The 19126-nt window shown below is 39.4% G+C and overlaps 1 protein-coding gene across 1 annotated transcript; it reads left to right on the forward strand.

Annotated features, from left to right (window-relative positions):
• Nucleotides 1–281: 281 nt before the first annotated feature.
• plekhd1 (pleckstrin homology domain containing, family D (with coiled-coil domains) member 1) lies at nucleotides 282–16744 on the forward strand. The gene is made up of 13 exons (XM_008293264.1): nucleotides 282–436; nucleotides 4739–4832; nucleotides 5015–5104; nucleotides 6837–6913; nucleotides 7099–7190; nucleotides 7270–7322; nucleotides 7625–7719; nucleotides 7806–7899; nucleotides 9437–9636; nucleotides 12261–12393; nucleotides 13559–13703; nucleotides 15039–15182; nucleotides 16587–16744. The coding sequence occupies exons 1-13, from the start codon at nucleotides 282–284 to the stop codon at nucleotides 16742–16744; spliced, it is 1530 nt and encodes a 509-aa protein (XP_008291486.1).
• Nucleotides 16745–19126: the final 2382 nt, after the last annotated feature.

Raw genomic sequence — 19126 nt, forward strand, 5'->3', positions numbered from 1 at the left:
CCAGTATCCTCCCTCCCTCTGTCATCCTGTTTTCATCGCTGCTCTTCTGTGCAGTCAGTCTGCCTCCAGCTGATGAGCGTATTGGCAGCTGCATCATTCCACCCTGCTGAGTTATTGGGATTTGTTTGCTTCTTTGCTTTGCGTTGAAGCGCTGCAGCCCCTGCAGCCCCTTCATGCGTTTGTGTGCTATCGGGTGTTGTTGGACTAATTGTTATTGATTCTTTGTTTTTTTTTGTTGGTAAAATTCGCCCCTCCTCTCAGGGCGAGGGAAGCCGGAGAGGATGTTCTCGTCCTCATCCAGAAACTCTCTGTTCTCGCCCTGGTCGTCCATGGAGCAGTCGGACTCTGAGGTTCTGGACATCAGCACCAAGGTGCAGCTCCACGGCGTGCTGTGGAAGAGGCCCTTCGGACGGCCGTCGGCCAAGTGGTCCCGCAGGTGAGGGTCAGGTCAGACTTTAGTGGTTTTTACCTAAAAACTGGGGGTAAAATTCTGGCTTTGCGCTGCTTAAAAAACAACTTCAGAGCTTGTGGATGGACTTTAAAAAGCAGGTTCATGTTAGAAGAAATCACCTTTTTGTGCAGTCTTTAAAAAAAGTTGCTTTTTTGCTGTTCAAACAGAACAAAATGGGGATTATTCTGTTAGAGTTTCAGCCTTTTTAAAGCTTATAAAACCAACTGAAAAGCTTGTTGATGGATGCTGAAAAGCAGCTTAATCTTAGAAGAAACATTTTTGTTTGAAAGCTTGAAGTTTGAAAGCAACAAAGACTAACCTAACAATAAATATCTGCTGTAATTGACCATTATTTGATATTACAGCTATAAAATATCATTATACTACTTACGGCTGCAGACTTAGGGGGTACATTTCTACCCTTTTACTACCAACTGAAAAGCTTGTGGATGGACTCTAGAAAATCAGGTTTATCTTTGAAGTTGCCTTTTTGCAATTTGAAAGCAACAAAATGTACATTATTGTGAAAAAAAAATACATTTTTCTCCCAGCAAGTATCAAAAATCTAACCATAAAAAGTAACTATCTTCCGTAACTGACTATTTATTTGATATTACAGCTATAAAATATCATTGTACTACTTGTGGCTGCAGTCTGGAGGGTAAAACTCTGCCTTTTTTTGCTGCGTATAAAACCAACAGAAAAGCTTGTGGATGGACTCTATGAAGCAGGTTTGTTGTAGGAGAAATCCTCTTTTTGTTGAGCCTTGTAAAACTTGCCTTTTTGCAGATTGAAAGCAACAAAATGTGGAGAAAACGGTGCATTTTTCTCCCAACAAGTATCAAAGAGTAACCTAAAAAGTTAATATATGCTGTTATTGACTATTTAAATCATATTACAGCCATAAATTATCATTATAGGAGTTACGTCTGCAGACTTGTTGGTAAAATTTGAGCTTTTTCCTGCATATAAAACCAACTACAAAACTTGCGGATGGTTTATTTTGGACAAAGATTCACCTTAAAAAAGATGCCTTTATGCAGTTTAACAGCAACAAAATATGGAAAAAAACAGGTGTCAGAGACAAACCTGATAGTAAATATGTGCTGTAATTGACTGTTTATCTGATATTACGGCTATAAAACATCATTATCCTACTTACGGCTGCAGCTGAAAACATCTGCAGGCCTTTAGAATATCACAAATGACAGGAAATGATTCATACGAGCGCTTTAAGTTCCTAATTGCTAAATCTTGTAATCTGTGCTGAGTGTATGTTGACATGTTGTGCGTTACAGGATTGCTTTACATAACAACAGGATGCCCACGTCCACATCTGTGCGTCCTGGTCGGAGTGTATGTTTGGTTAAAATGCCTGGATTGGTACCTTATGTCACGATAATGCTCTTAGTTTACATAACAGTTAAAACGACAATACACGGCGCATCCAAAGAGTCCATTTGCAGCGCTCTCTCTCTCTCTCTCTCTCTCTCTTTGCAGCCTCTCACATTTGCTTGTGTCACGAAGGTCGTCACACTTTGGTTCTGTTCCTCGTTTGGGTTCGTGCGCCAAACAGAGAAACGTTGAGCTCAGTTTTTTTTTTTACCAGCTTAATTGAAAAGAGGCACTTGTTTGATATAATTCTGCAATCCAGAGCGCGGAAATGTGGAGACTTTAAATGTGAAAGCAGTCAGGAGCCTTTTTAAACTTTCAACTTTTAGGGTGCATTGTGGGAAATGTAGGATGTCCTCTAACTAAGAACTAAAAGTCAGAACATTCCAGCTTTTGCAGCTCCAATTCTGAAATGAGATCACCACTCATTTAAGTTTTAAATCAGTAATTTTCTAATTTTGTTGTCTCTGCTGATATCTTAGTTTTCGAGTTGATTTAATGATTCAATTATGCAATCAGCCTCCATCCAGTCATCAAGAAGACGCTCTGTCCATCCAGTTTGCATCATCAGTGGCGCTGACAGCTCACATTTTGATTGTGACTTTTAGTTCAACACCTCTTAGTTACAGATCTTTTTGTTTTATAGACCTTTGGTTAGCAGAGACCAATATGGATTTCTGAGACCAGAACAATATTTCAAATAAAACTGGTTTTATTGGTTGTTAATATTGAAGATATGAGCTGTATATTAAAACAAAATAGAAAAATAGTCTTGTCTGAGCTCTCAGGTGGACAGAAAGTGCAAGGTAGACTCCTGCAGAATGCTCATTATATTTGCACTGGTGAAACAGTCTCAATAAATGTTATACATTTAGCACAAACTACCTTTACTTAGTGTCAACAAATTTGAAAACAAGGATCATCCACCTCTGCATGCTGGGATCAGACCTGTGGTGTGCAGGAAAATTGCTTTAATATTTGGATTAATGCACAAGTTTAAACGATACAGCAGCTCTTTAGGAGGATGAACTGTATTGGTCACTTGTTATTGGAGCTCTTTAGCTCCAACAGTGGGTCAGAGGAAAGCTGTTCAAAGGCAGAAGACTTGATTTCCTCAAACGATGCCAAATATTTCTGCATCCATTTTGGAAAATGCGTGTAAAATTATACAAAAAGTGACCGAAATATCACCATTTGATACAATGCTGCAACCGTAAAGATGAACAGGAGGATGCAGATTATACATGAAACACTAGAAATGTACAACAACCCTTTAACCCTCTGAACCCCAAAACTAAGTGAGTTTGAAGGCATGTCTTCCTCAAAAGCATCGCTAAAACTACAGCATTTATCAGCCAGAAACTGTTAAAAACAGAAAGATTATTCAGTTACGATCGTCCTGTGACGTGCAGTTCAGTTGGGAACCAGATCTAAGCTTAAAACTGTGATGTTTAGGGGCTCCACTATAGCTCACCTGGTTGAGCTGGTGTCCCACATGTAGGGCTACAGTCCCAATGTGGAGGTCATGAGTTCGAATCCCGCTCATGACCCTTTCCCACATGTCTTCTCCCCTACTTTCCTGTCTCTCTTAATAACACTATCCAATAAAGGCCAAACATATAACTTTAAAAAAAAAATTGTGATATTTAATCAATATTACGTCTTCTAAAAATTCGCCAAAAACAAACCTTTTGTTGAGTATTTTATCTTACTGAGAAAAGCTTCAGATTTTAAAGTTGTCACAGACTTTTAATACAGTTTGATAAATCATGCACCCGAACCAGAACCTATGATTAATCCCCCAGAAAATCTACATCAATTTTGACAATCCATGAATACTTTAAGTTTTTGAAGCAGAATTGCAAAATGTGATGATTTTAGGTGTGAGGTTTTGTACTTTCATTAGCAATCTGTTGTCTTTTTGTGTGTTTTTGATATTTTTAAGATTTTTTTTTTTTAACCCTCTGAAACCAGTAGGCACATTTGAAGGGCATGTTGTCCTAATAATAATAAAAAAATAAATAGCCAAAATTACATCAGTTGTCAGACCCAGAAGCTGTCAAAACTTGTTAGAACTAGTTAGCTGTCACTTGGCTTCTCGTTCCATCAGAAACATGAACCAATTCAAACTTAAAATCAAGATATTTTCATCAAAAACACTTTTTTCTACATGTCTCACTAAAAAAAAAATCACCAAAAATAAATAGTTTGCTCTTATTAGATTCTGTAAATAAATAAATAAATAAATAAATAAAATAAATAAATTTGCAATTCTCAGCACAATCATGAAGCCCTTAGTGACTCAGCTCTGACCAAAAGTCACGTGGCAAAAATTCAGGAACTTTGCGGCTGAACTGCAGGCAGTGTTCACACAGAGCAGATAGGAGACAAGTATGAAGAATTAAAAGTGTAAGTAGTGAAATATTTATAGTTTGTAAGGCTGCCTTTATCGCTGGTGTTGGTAACACTTTTAGGGACTTTAAAAAAATGTTGTACATGTTGATCCCAGGGTTTTTACATTTTTAAATAATAAATAATCACAGAAATTTGACAGTTTTTTTTTTCTTTTTTTATTGATTTATAGTATTATTGCTGTGTCATAAAGCACAAAAGACATTTCTGAGTTCTCTTTACGTCTAGTCATGGTTGTGTTGTTTCCATAGAGGTGCAGGATTTTATATTGCAGTGAAAAAATGATCCCACAGTGAGTAAAAATGTGACAAGAGCAGGAATGTTCACATTTTTCATGATAGAATAAAACAGTGGACTGTGCTGAACTCGCTGAAATAGGAAACAGCCCATCAGTTATGTTTTGAGAACATCTGCAGTCGTCGGTTCCTTTCAGCTCCACAGGACTGACTCACTGCTGCTCTCTTTGTCTTCCTCGGTTCAAAGATTCTTCATCATCAAAGACAGCTTCTTGCTCTACTATGCAGAAAGCGAGAAGAGAAGCTTCGAGACCAACAGGTACTTCAACATCCACCCAAAGGTGAGCTACTGCACCTTCTCTGATGACGTGTAAGAAAACAGAGCAGAAAGCTGGAGGATTTGTGCTTGTTTTCATGCTTTATGCACCTTTTTATTATCAAACAAAGTGCCATAAAACAAACTTGTGCTATAATTTGCTGCTATAACTAGAAGGTGACTGATCACATTTTGCTCATGTCTCAGGGAGTCATTCCTTTGGGAGGATGTGTGGTGTCGTCGAACGAGGACATGGGGATGCCTTTCGCTATCGTGATCAACCTGGAAGACTTTACTGTAAGAACATGATCCTGTCGCTCACGCACAGGAAACTGTATCTCATCATTTATTAGATTTAGAGAAGTCTGAAGCAGCTATAACATGAAAACATATGTAAAAAAAGGCCACAAAAGGAGATAAATCTACAGAGTTAGCACTTTAATTGGCTTGTTATTGCTTGAATTGGCTACCCAGAGAATATATACAAAGATGGATGCAGCCTTGGAGTCTGAAAAGTGATGCAAATGTGGAAATTCAGCAATTTCCCTGAGGTTTCCACCAAAGGGATCAATAAAGTTCTATTCTATTCTATTCTATTCTATTCTATTCTATTCTATTCTTCTAAATGCTGTAAAGTTGCATTCTGTCTACCAGCCAGCAGGTGGCGACTCCTCTGGTCACAAAAATAAGTCTAATTGTGTAGAAATGATTAGAAAATGTCTCTTTCTTGCTTGATTTGTTACCTCAGTAAACAGTTTCTTAATGATTTTATGGTCTCGATTGCTGGTTTCAAGTCTTCTTCAATACAACATGGTGTGCATTCTGTAAATTATGGTCCTGTTTAGATTAAAATAGAGTAGAATAGACTAGAGATAGAAAATAGTCAGTAAATCGGTGCTTCAGTACAGTTGTTCACAAACCAATGGGTGACGTCCATTAATTTTTTATATAAATAGACTATGATCACAACTAGCTATTGTGTTTCTTTAATGCCAACTTTAACTTTAGCTTGTGGTGGTTCCTGCTTTGAAGCATTTAGAGACTAAAAACCCTGATATTTCCCCATGGTGCTGGTGGAGAACAAACTCAGAGCTAAAAGTGACTGAAGTTCAGTGCCTGGATAGCTCAGTGGGTACATGGGCAGGTGACCTATGTACAGGGGCTATAGTCCCCGACGCAATGGCCCGGGTTCGATTCCACCCAGCGGCTCATTTGCTGCATGTCATTCCCCCACGTTTCTCTGTCTGTCTTTCACTGTCGCTGTCAATAAAGCTGGAAAAGGCCAAAAATAAGTCTTTAAAAAAAAAAAAAAAGTGACCAAAGTTCGAAGTTCACAGTAATGACATGAATGTTGATAATGAGTCTGTGCTGGCTAATTAACCCATTTAGAGCTGCTTTAATCAATCATTCAGTTGTTTATTAACTTTTAAATTAATTGTCGACTGTTCTGATTATCAATGAACCTGGTTTGAGTTGTTTTTTTAAGAAGAAACTTTCAAATTCTCTGATTTCTGCTTCTTGAATTTTCTCGTTTTTTTCCTCCTCTATGACAGTAAAGTGAATATATCTGGGTTGTGGACAAAATATTACCTTTGAAGACATCATTTGGGCTTTGAGAAACTCTGATTGACATTTTTCACAGTTTTCTATCATTTTATAGACCAAACAACTAATCAAATGTACTTCACACTCTAAACTAGTCTTAATTATAGTCATTAAACGTTTAATTTTGAAGGTAGATTTGGGCAGACGGACAATATGCAGCTACACATTTATGCATAAACAATCGTAATAATTGAAGGAACAGTCCTGCAGAGACACAGTGACATTATTTAAGCTTTAATTGGGCTCTTAAAGGTGTAAAGATGTCAGAAATTAGCCTCACAGATTCACCTGAACTGCACAGAGACACACAGTCATCAGTTTTTACAGCCTCTGCAACCCAAAGATGGAAACTCACTGTTTGTTTTACAGCCTGAAGCCCTTATTGACAAAACGCTGATGTAAACTACTGTGTGTCGTCCCCCAGGGCACCATAGTTCTGGCTGCTGAGTCTGAGGAGGAGCAGGTCCAGTGGATGGAGATGATCCAGGAGTCGGGCAAAGTGTGAGGAAAACTGTCTTTTGAAATGTGCAGAAACAACAGTTACAGCCCATTCTTCATGTGATTGTAGCAGCTTTATTGAGATTTTAAAAGCAAAGGACTTCTTCTTTATATGAAATGAACTCTATCTGTCAGCTACACCTTTATCAAAGTGTTTAGAGGTTGTAATTTTACTGATAATCCGTCAGAACGTGGAGGAACGCCCAGCTGGGGGAGGCCATGATCGAGAGTCTGGAGGCTCAGGGGCTGCAGCTGGCCAAGGAGAAGCAGGAATATCTGGGTAAACATGAGAACAAATGAGCTCTTCACGGGTTTAAGGAGGAGGCAGGTCATGGGAAATCTTTTATTTATCCTTCCAGATAAACTGATGGAAGAAACCGAGGAGCTCAGTCATCAGAGGGCGCAGAGAGAGGTGAGACTTAGTTATGTTTGTGGACACTGGATTTAATAACAAACCCAGAATTTGGAGATTTGTTTAAATCATTTTGTCGAAGTGCCAGTTTAAATTATAATAATATAGTATATGGACTTTGCTGTGATTCTTACATATTCAGAGTTGTTTGTGTGATGGATAAGTTTTGTAATAAGGCGCTTTATATACAGCTGGAGATATTCAGAACTATATGAGAACTAGTTGAGTGCTCAGCTGGTATGTTATTCACTTATTCAGGTTTTTTAATCTGCGCTGAAATGCTCCCTTTGTGTTCGTCTCAGGAGCTGGAGCGCCTGAACCAGGTCCTGGAGGACGAGAAGATGAAGTTCGAGGAGGTGGTTCTGGAGCTGAAGGCGGAGCAGGAGCAGATCAAACTGTAAGGACACGCTGCCGTTTTCTGTTAACGCCGCTGACGATGCTGTACGAGACTCATGTGGTTTGTGTTTTTTTTGTTGACGGCAGAGACCTGGACGGCACCGCTCAGTCCCTGAAAGGTGTCGAACGTGAGAAGGAAGAGCTGAGCAGCTTAACTGTGACGCTGCAGAAATCCATCGAGGTATTTAAAAGAAAAAACAACAACACTCGACTCTGTTGAAACATCTTTGTGTGGATCAGTGACACACGTCGAGTTATCGATGAGCTACAAAGGACTCGATCTTACAGCTGCTGATGCAATAAGTTGCGTAACAGGGCCTTGAGGTTCAATTACCCTGCTAATGTGAGATCGATGAAGCTCCCCGTGGAGGGATCACACTCAGAACACGAGTCAAATGTTACAGTAGAGCACCGGTTTGACATTTTAGGAAATACTCTCGTTAGATCGATACCACTCTCATGTCCGTCTGGTGAATATGAAGCTCAGCAGAAACAGCTCAAACACACGGGCGACAAACTAAAGGAAAAATCAACATAAAGTTTCTCATTAAAGCTTCTTTAATGCAGCTCTGGATTGATTTTCCAAGTCTGTGGAACTCTATTTCCAAAAGACTGTGGAAAGTGCTGTCTGAGATGTTTTTCTGAAATCCAAGATGCTGGAGGAGGATGACAGATGTCCTCACTGCAGGGGTCCAGCATTCAGGCTTTTCCATCAGTTTGCCACCGATCTGTGCCTTGTTTGTTCTGATACACGAATCTTTGTGTACGCATCATGAGAGGAAATAAAGTCTGAATTTAGTAAAGCTGTTCATAGACTCATAGACAGTTAAAACAAAAAGGTCAGTTCACAAGTCAAACAAGTTAGAACAAGTCAGTTACTCAGGATAAAGTGCTTCTGCTCCCAGAATAGAGAAAATCTCATTTTCAGGACAAATATTAATCTGTTCATGACCCAAGTGTGATACTGATCTTATCATCTGACCCTTGTTAAGACATTTAGGTTTGAAGAAAATATATAAGTACATCAAATTAAAAAAAAAAAAAAACTATTTAATAGAAAGATGTTTCTGCCTCAGAGTTAAGATTAATCTCAAATATGACTTTCACTTTAGTGTTATATGGTATCTAACTGATTTAAGCATAAACCTTTCCTATACATTTAAAACTGAACTCACACTGTATTCATGAATACAGAATAGCTATGAAATGTGTTCACTGTCAATCTCTCATTCAGTCATAAATGTTGATTTTGGCTGAAAAGAATGCGTGAAAAAATGAATTTGTCATCAGGGTAAAGTATTTAAAGCTTCCTAACGTTCACTCAAAGTCTACTTACATGCAAGTTTGTTCCTGAACTTTCAGCTGTGTCCCCTTTAAGTGGACCTCGAGGTGAGGTTTGAACTCATCTCCTTGTTAAAGTCATAAACTGAACACCAGCTATTATTACATTAAGATAAGATAAAATGCTGTGTTCAATGTCAAATGTTTATTTTGCCAGATGTTCCTCAAGAAACAAAATGACACTAACATCAGAAATGAGAGAAAAACAACAAGGATGATACGTTACTGAAAATAAAAACTAAGCTAATGTAGGACAAGAGTAGAAAAGTAGAAGGTCAAACTGACAGTGATGCTAGTTTATCATCCTCAGCAGCAGAGACTTTATAGATGAACAGGAGTCACTGTGATGTGACTCTTTCCTGTTTTCTCTCCTTCAGGAGCTCTCTCAGGAGAAGCAGCGAACTCTGGAGCTGCTCGGCGTGAAGGATCCGGAGGAGAAGGAGGCTCAGGACGAGGAGAACTCGGCTCCGAGGGACGACGGCGAGGAGCTCCAGGACGTCGACCTGCTGCAGGACCTGCGACACATCGAGGAGCAGATGAAGGTCCTGCTGAAGGAGAAGGAGCTGGCTGAGGACAAGTGAGTAACGGCTCGGAGACCAACCAGACTGGGAGTACTGGCAGCTGGTCATGTGTTTATTCTCACATCCTCTAACAGGGCACAGGGTTCCTCGAAGGAAGAAAAAAATCTCTTTTAGCTGATTGGAATCGTCTGATAAACCCATCAGCAGGAGGAGGCCGGTGTTCTGTTGGGATCAGGGGCGTCTGGTTTCCATTGTAAAGACAGGGACGGCACTTTTTAACTGATCGGTATCGACACAAACCCAACCCGATGCTTTGTTTGTGTTCGCCGTCACACAGCCTCATCAGTCAATAATTGATTCATTAATAACACAGACTGAGCCCAGCAGTCGTTCGTCTGGATTTAGTCGACAGACATGTGTTCCGGCAGCTGTGTTATATATGTCACTGGAATATATAGATGCTGTCCTAGTCGGTTCCAGTTGACCTCAAACATACGAGTCATTAAGCATCACAGAAGTCTGTCGTGGTTTCCTTCACCAGCTGAACCTCCACAATGTCCCGGTGACCGTCTCCTCTGGCAGCAAGAGGTACGACTGTATCAGCACAGCAGCTAATCCAGACTTCAGAGTCTCCAACAAGCCTTCTGGAGAACTCTAGTCGAGATTTAACGTGAGATTTTTCCAGCGGTGACTTTCTCTTTGCCACTCTACCACAGTTTCTCCTGTCTCAGCTGCTCTGACTCCTTCAGAGGGAGTCATAGGTGTCCTGGTGGTCTCTCTCAAGAGTTTCTTTCTTGCTCAGTCACTTGGTTTTTAAGGACAGCTTGCTCTTGGCACATATTGGGTATTTTAAAGAGGATTATTAAAATACTTAATGTCCGTATCAAGTAGAAGAGCTACAGAAAATATGTATTCCGTCTGATAGCATTTCTATTAAAACGCAATTATAATATCTAGAATGAGGCCACATGAGTGTGTGTGTTGGTTTAAATATGAGAAATGATCTTTTGCGTACAACTAAAAACAGATCATTCTCCAACCTCTGAGGAGTTACTCTGCATTTTCGACTGTATTTGCGACTGTAAATCAGCCTCTCCGGTCTTTCCAGGGAACCTCTATGCTAATGGCACAGAGGACGTAACTACTAGTGGAAATGTGTATTGATCCTGAAACAACCAGCTCATCGATCGGCAGCAGTAAGTGGGATATTACAGGCAGCTGTTATCGACTGTGCAGCACTAATGTTCAGCTCCGAACGCCACCAACAACCTCGGCCTTCATTCTCCTCGTCTCAGTCCTCAGACGAGGCGTCGTTTGGAGAGAACATCATGAACAGGCAGAATTATCATGTTGATATAGAGAATAATTTTAAAGATAAAAATCGACCCACTTTTTGCAGGTTTTTCACACATTGATAGAAAAAGATTATTTGACCTCCTTGCTTAATAAAGTCGATTCTGGATCAAAGTCATGGTGAGAAAAAATGTTTATTTTTAATCGTTAAAAGTGGGTCGAAGGACAGTTTGTTAAAAAAACTGTCTTGGAAAGTACAGATTTAAATGTCATTCGTTTATGATAAAAAGCCTCAAGCAAACCACAGATGGTCAAGCAGAAGGACTCTGATGATTTAAGATGGAAGAACCCATAAAATATAAAAAATAAAAAACCCATCAGGTATTCAGTCAAATACTAATTTAGGATAAAATTAATCTGAAAGGAAAAGGTCGACACATGTTAAAATGCACATATATGCTTCGGCTGCAAGGTGGCTCAGTGGTTAGCACCTCGAAGCTAGAAGGTCGCCGGTTCGCGTCCCAGTGAGGACACCCGCGATCTGCGTGGAGTCTCCATGTTCTCCCCGTGCAGCGTGGGTTCTCTCCGGGTTCTCCAGCTTCCTCCCACACAGTCCAAAAACATGTTGAGGTTAATTAGTGATTCTAAATTGTCCGTAGGTGTGAATGTGAGTGTTCTTGGTTGTCTGTCTCTAAGTGTAGCCCTGTGATAGACTGGTGACCTGTCCAGGGTGTCCCCTGTCTTCACCCTGAGTCAGCTGGGATAGACTCCAGCCCCCCATGACCCTAGTGAGGATTAAGCTGTGCATAGACAATGGAAGGATGGACATATTTGCTTTCTGGTGGAGATATAAATGTAAAACAATCAACACTCACATATCTGATTAGCTTAGCTTAGCATTAGTTTTGGAAACAGTGGAAACAGCTAGCCTGTAAATCTCAAAAACCATCGTTTTGATTTAAAATAAATTATAAATCACTGTGTGTAAAGGAAGAAAAAATCTTCTTTCCTCTGATCTGCAGCTATTCCTTTAACAGTTGCTACATGCTGCCTTTAAAATACAGTTGTCTACTTCTTTGTCATTGCAATGACTTTGCAGGTGCGTGTCGCTGTGCATTCATGTGTCTCCTGTCGAGCTCAGCCAGCACAGCGTGACCTCGATCTCTGCAGCCCGGAGCGAAGAGGAAACTCACGGAAGCATCGCTGACTGTGAAGTCTGAAAACCCCCAAATGTTTTGTCTGCAACAAAGAACCGTCACTTTAATCTCACGGTTCTTCAACAATGTTCAAATGTCAGGACAGCTGCATAAATAGGGCAGGAATATGTACATTTGTTTTACTGTTCTGATGTGTTTTGTGCTCTGTTTTTGGTGTCTGTGTGGTCCAGGCTGAGGCAGAACGAGCAGCGAGCTTCGGTCCTGCAGCAGGAGAGAGAGTACTACTCGTCTGAGGCTCGGACGCTGCAGCAGTCGCTCTCTCAGCTCACTGTGGACAAACAGCAGACCGAAGCCGAGCTGAAGGTAACGGAGTGACTCAGCTGCTGTCGGCCTGCAGCCACAGCAGCCGAACACCTTCAAGAGGTCACCGCATGAATCAGCGCACACACTTTGGTTGTTGAGGGTTTTTTTTACATTGAGTTTTGTTGCCAGGGGTGATGAAAAGTCAAAAGATGAAAAACACAAAATCCCCAAACTCTAATTAAGTTAAATGTGTTTGATGAGGATGAATCTAGACTCAGACACACTGTCCTCATCTACCTCACCTGCACTAATATCACTTCATAACTTTACTCTGTTTGGAACGACTCATGTATATTTCTGTGCATATATTATTCAGATACATTTCCCTTGTTTATATATAATAAATACATATATTCATGTCCAGTCTGCTGTTTAAATATAAGGAGTTGTGATTCTGATGATTCTGACCACATTTATCTGCAACCCAAAAGCTTGGAGTTGGTCAGAAATCTGTGAAAAAGGAAATGTGCAGGAAAAACTTTTACAGTATCAGAAAGTTTTCAGGTAAACAGGAGAGCAGACTAACTAACTAACTAACTAACTAACTAACTAACTAAATAAATAAATAAATGAATAAATGAATGAATGAACATTGGAACACAGTTTCAACTTTTATATGATTCAAATTCACGTTATGAGATTGAAATTCAATTTATGTCAGTAACTCAAGTTGATTTTTACATTTTTCCCCCCAACATTCAACCATAGAATTACACTGTTTTATGTATTTAAAGTAGCAAAAAATGCCTTTTTACAGATTTTTGCAATTAATTTAAATAAAAATGAGGTATATCAAGGATTGAAAAATGGGTTAAATCATTTTAAACTTATTTTTTTCCCCGTTTTTTGTTAAATTACAAATAATAACTAGTAAATCTGTATTTTTACAAATAGTATTTTTTTTTACAGCGTGTGCACAATGACACTGAATGTAAATACCATTTATTTTACCTATTTTTTTTTACAGTTCAGGCCCATGTAAAGTGATGACTTCAGCTAACAACCATCAGTCTTTATTCTGTTTAAATTCAACAGTCTTAGATTAAACATACAACAGTTTTTTTATAGACACGTTACATTCATTCTGCTTTCTGCCTCCTGAGTGTTTTCTTTACGGTATGTCGATCTAATCCGGGTCTTAAACAAACTTTCCTGGGTGCTGCAGGCGGAGATCGAGTCTCGGGTGGAGCTGGAGAAAAGGCTGAAGGAGGCCGAGGAGGCTCTGCTGAACCTGGAGAAAGGCCTGAACTCAGTGGAGCGAAGCAAAGAGAGAGACGAGAAGATGAAGGGAGACGTGACTCAGCTGAGGAGTGAGTTCACCTCCTGATGCTGGTTGGCTGGTCGCTGTAGTTCACTGACAGCAGAAAGGCCGGATTCATGGATAAATGTGGCACATGTTTGGTTTTCAGCAGCAGAAACAGTCTCAGTCAGGATGAAGGATTTCTGCACATGTTCTAGTGAGAGATCTAGTAGGTGCAGCGATAAATGAGATCTGTCTTCTTTAATTTAGAATCAGATTAATATGACCATTTATTATCTTTATATACATGTGAGTGAGTCAAGACAAACTTTTAATACTGACGTAGTAGTTTGTTGCTTAAATGACAGATAGGACATCAAACACATGAAACAACTGATGTAGTTTTAATTATTACTATCAATAAAACTATGAATAATAAGAAAACAGAAGAAAAGTAGCTGCTGCTGTGCATATTTCAACATTACAGAGGTTTAGAGAGCATTGAGGAGAGATGAATGCTGTTTATTTCAGTAACACTAGTAGTTCTCTTGATTGCTGATTATAATTATGTTGAAGACAATTATTTCATTTTTTGGTTTCCAAAAGTAAGATGAAAAAGGCCTCATTAAGACGGGCTCTCCTCTGTTCCACACCCTGCATTTACACTCACTGATGAATGACAGCAAGTAAACAGCTTGTCAGTAAAGTCTTCGCATAAGATTTTAAATAAATGAGAACCAGCAGATTTTTAAGGCAAATAAGGAAAAAAACAACAGATTTAAAAAAAAAAAATAAAATAAATCCTAGACATACGTAGGAAGCAACGTACTTTTTAAAGAAGTTTCTCTCTCCATTCATAATTTCAGACCATCACTGCCCCAAATATTATTTTTGTTGTTTCCAAACTTTCAATGAGAACTAATCTGTCAACTGAGTGTCAACAATGAGACGTAACTCTGACTGGAAAAGTCACATTTTTCTAAAAGCACCAATACATTTGCCTTGCTGCTAAAAATCAACCGATCATTTGCAAACATCAGCTTAAATCTATTGTCTTAGTGTCATAAATTGCAGACGTTTAATAGATAAAGTGCTGTATTGAAGTGGCACAATACTTTGTCACGTCCAGGTCTGCAATGTCTGCTCAGTGTTCACTTTGTTTAAGTTAAATTCATTGTGTATCGTGGCCATTAGTAGTATTTATATATAGTAAACATTTTCTACTAACAGCAGCTCAAGAGAGTTGGCAGCCGTCATCATTATCTTCACTCCCACAGCACCTGAACGCAGCACAACTGTCAGCGCTGTTATTCCCATGACAGGCTTTTTTTATTTTCAGCAGACGTATATAAATGATATGTATCTGAGTATATATGACGTCTATCTGTGTGTGTGTTTTATCCAGAGTTCTTTGAGGAGTGTATCTGTGCAGCCGAGATCGAGGCGAAGCTGCCGGCGATAATGAAGAACGCTGTGTATCTTCACAAAGCTGCTGCACGCAGAATCAAGAGCTGTCGAATCCAGAGGAGGGCCTCCAGACGCCACTGGTGTGAGTCTGAGCATCACGTAACACACAATGGTCAACACAACACACAATGGTCAACACAACACACACCGACAACATGTTTCATGATTAAATCCAAAGGCTACGTTTACATTTTAATCATTTTACTGCGTTAAATTCTTCAGATGTTTGTTGGATTATTAACATTATTGTAACTTTTAGGTACAAAAAGTAATAGCAGGGTTAGCAATATTATCAACTGATAGTATTGGTTTGATTCTAAACAAAGGAAAAGTCCACTTTGAGCTTTGTGGAGATCTAAATCTGTAGACGTGCAGGCCTAATAGAAAGTATTCTACTTGGAAGTTTTCCCCTTTTACTGCTTTTCAACATTGAATCATGGTCAATTTAACTTGGCTTTTTTCACAAGAGTTCACAAATAAAGACTCTTTCACATCAACAGAAAACTGATTTCTACAAAGTAATGCCAATTAATAAAAAGTTCAAAATCCAAAGTATTCCCCCCCTTCAACTCAGTGTTTAGTCGATGCAACCTTTGGCCTCAATTGCAGCACTGAGCTTGTGTGGACAGGTCTCAATCATCATCATTGTCATGATGCTGCCACCACCATGCTGCACAGTGGTGTGTTTGTGATGATGTGCAGTGTTTGGTGTTGGCCAAATGTAGCATCGAGCTTGATGGGGAACACAATAGTTAAAATTTTGGTGTCATTAGACCAAGACCCAGTTGACTTCAGACTCTCCTACATGTCCTCTACCAGTTACAGTAGCTGGTTTTACCACAAGTTGCAATTTTGATATTAGAAGCTGGACTATTGAATGTGGTTGTACACCAGTGTCTTTAACAATTTACTGTTATTTTACAGATTGAAATCACACCGAAAAATATTAAATTACTTGCTGACATTTTTTTAAAATCCAAAATTGTGCATAATGTCCACATCAAAATGATGATGTATTTTTACATAAAGTCATTTCTTCTTTTGCAGTATGTGACCATACAGCTACACTGTGTCTTTTTTTTAATTTTTTTTTTATTTTTTAAGGCTACAGTATTTTGCCATTTTTCAAGGTTTTTATCTGGCACTGTTATCGACAGTTATTTTTTTACACAGTCATAGGCTCTATAATAGTAGTGGTAGTCAAAGCCTTGCTGTAGCTGCTTTATCAGAATATTGATGATCTTTTTGGGAATATAGGACTACAGATTGAAACAGCACAAAATAAATCTGTTGCCTTTGGAGCTGCAGCTGGAGATTTGTTTTTCATTTTTTGTTGCCCAACCAAGAGTCCAAAATGCTGACACTCACTCAGCACTGATCAAAACAGAGACAAAGCAACACGTTGCCTCATCTTGTTGTCATTTCTACTTGTTAAATGATTCACTATGTTTGAGTGTGTTCTCCTCGTTCCTCTGGCTCTCTGCAGTGAAACACTCCAAGTCGTTCGCGGTGGCCAACGCTGACGGCGGCAGCATGGAGGAGCTGAGGGAGACGGCTCGAAGGCTGACCTCCGACAGCAACTTCAGAGAGAGCGTCTACAAGATCATCACTCGCAGCGACGCCGCCAACAAAACGGAGGTCTGAGAGGAGGTATCGACGCTGCTTCGCTTCACCTCCATCCACACTGAGAGTGACACCCAGAGATCCTGATCCCAAACCCACCGTTACAACAGCGTAGACGAACGGACGCAGAAATCAGCCGGATGGAAACCTCAAGTCATTACAGAGTTTACTGGGTTAGTCTAAATAATGTTCAATGTTGTTAACTAAGCTCATCACAACACAGCATGTAACAGTAACGGGCTTGTTCTGTGCTCTGTCTGAGGACTTGTGGCCATTTTTGACTGAACAGCTTCAGGAACTACAGGAGCTAAACTGGGAACTAAAGTCCTGTTTGTGTTTCACATTTAGCTGAATTAGACTTTGATGTTTAAAGATTAAATTCAATAGTAGACACTCTGCTGGGAGTTTTATAGTTTAGAGACTGTTGTTAACTTGTGTTCATTTGACTCATTCCTGTTTGGGTTTCCACTGCATCTAAAAACCCAGACGTTAAGTCAAAAAAGACTGAAAACAAATTAAAAAGTGATGACGGGGGAAGGAAACAACACCAATAATTAAGTTGGATGTAAAAGTGAAGGAAGGGGAGACTGAAATCTCCACAACAGATGATCTAATTAGTATGTTCTCTTTTATTTATGTTGACACCAAAAATCATGAACACAATTAAATATTTATGTCTTTATTTTTTACCAGAAACATGCCAGGTTTTTTTTTTTCTCACATTCACCTTTTTTAGTTGTAAATCCTTCTATGTTCTGACGGGTTAGTAAAGCTGAGTCTGAACTCCCTCACTCTTTACCAGGTGGTGCAGAGTGAATATATTTATACTGGATTGTGCAGAAATTCCACTATGAAACAATCAAAGCGGTCCCTGGTATTTATGTATGTCGGCTACTTTCTGCTGTTTAAAACCAATGACGTTCCTGCAGTGGAAACACCCAGCGAGCTTTAGTTCCTGGAACTGTTTGTTTAAAAATGTCCTTCACATCTGATTTAGCCAATTAGAGATGTTAATGTTAAGTGAAGTCCATATAGAGTATTAAAAAAACCCACAAACTTACTCATATTAAATTTCTGTTCCTACTTTTGTACGTCTACTCTGCTGCTACATGTCAGATGGAGATTTTGAAGATTTGGGGCTGATGAGATTCCTCTGTGTAGCCATGTCACTTTACACTAAAAACACTTTAACTGTAGATCTCAGAGTAATGTTTCAGCAACAGTCAGTGTGGATGTAGCGAGTAACTGCTAGTGTTTTCAACATTATCTGGAAAAAGAAAAAAAAAAAGTCCTACTATAGTTAATCTACAGAGAATCAGTGAGCAGAAAACACAGACGATGCAAATCCATCTTGTAAAATGTTTGTTTTTATTTCCAAGGATTGATTGTATGCACAGATTGTGTCCTTTACTTTAACAGGGTTGATGACAACAATGAACTGTCTGATTTATCAACCTCCACCAAATTCATTATTGCTACATGTGAAAATGTTTGTCTTGATGATGCAACTCAATGTAATTCACTGAAGCTAGCATTTTATGATAATGTACAAATGTTCAATAAGTTAAAGGATAATTCTGGTATTTTTTTCAACCTGTGTTTTGTTTTCACATCTTTTTATGGGGACTGTTTGGAATCGGTCCAATACTGAGTGAGAATGCAGGAACCTACTATGAAACGTCAGACAGTTGTTGCGTTAGTTGTTATAGGAAGACAAAAGTGTAAAGCTTGACTTGTGCATTGAATCTTTGCAGCGCTGTTGTGAGTGTTTATAGTTGTGTAGCTGGTTGTCCTGCAACTACACCACCGAAACACTAGTGGATAGAGTTTCTATCCCACTGTGTTGAGTTTCATTGTGTACATCAAACGACTGTGGCTGAAATGGAGCAGATCAGGTTGATAATTGTTGAACAACAGTTGTAAAATACTGCAACACAAAAAATAAAGAAGGCGTCAGAACCCTTAAGTCTATACACAGATTGGTAGAGGTTTGGTGACGGGGTGTATACTTGTCAACTACCCTGCCTCTTGTATTTGCTCTATGAGCAAACCAGATACATTTTGTCCAACAGAAGCATCATCTTTTGTACAAATCACAATTGTTGCAGTGCCACGATGTGTAGTTACAGTTCTGGGGATGTGCACGCCAGGCTACAATGCCGGCATGGGGAATACGCTACACCTCAGCCTGATGTACGCATCCACAGAAATGCAGCGACACATCATGGCAACACGCACAACAACAGCTCCGCTTGGCAGTAATGTGTTGTGTCTACATGCCATATATGCAAAAATAATACTTCTGTGAAACCAAAAGCAACAAGCTGTAACTGTATCTGACTTACTCAGACTGCAAACACAAGGGCCAGGATTGTGCCAAAGTAGCCCTATGCCGTTTTCACA

The sequence above is a fragment of the Stegastes partitus genome, unplaced genomic scaffold, assembly GCF_000690725.1.
Source record: "Stegastes partitus isolate 25-593 unplaced genomic scaffold, Stegastes_partitus-1.0.2 Scaffold867, whole genome shotgun sequence".
Lineage (NCBI taxonomy): Eukaryota > Metazoa > Chordata > Actinopteri > Pomacentridae > Stegastes > Stegastes partitus.

Excerpts from the sequence above, each read along its gene's own strand:
- plekhd1 (XM_008293264.1), top strand. The coding sequence starts at position 282 with ATGTTCTCGTCCTCATCCAGAAACTCTCTGTTCTCGCCCTGGTCGTCC. Across the intron at positions 437-4,738 it reads TCGGCCAAGTGGTCCCGCAG|ATTCTTCATCATCAAAGACA; the intron begins GTGAGGGTCAGG and ends CTCGGTTCAAAG. Across the intron at positions 7,191-7,269 it reads GGAGAAGCAGGAATATCTGG|ATAAACTGATGGAAGAAACC; the intron begins GTAAACATGAGA and ends TTATCCTTCCAG.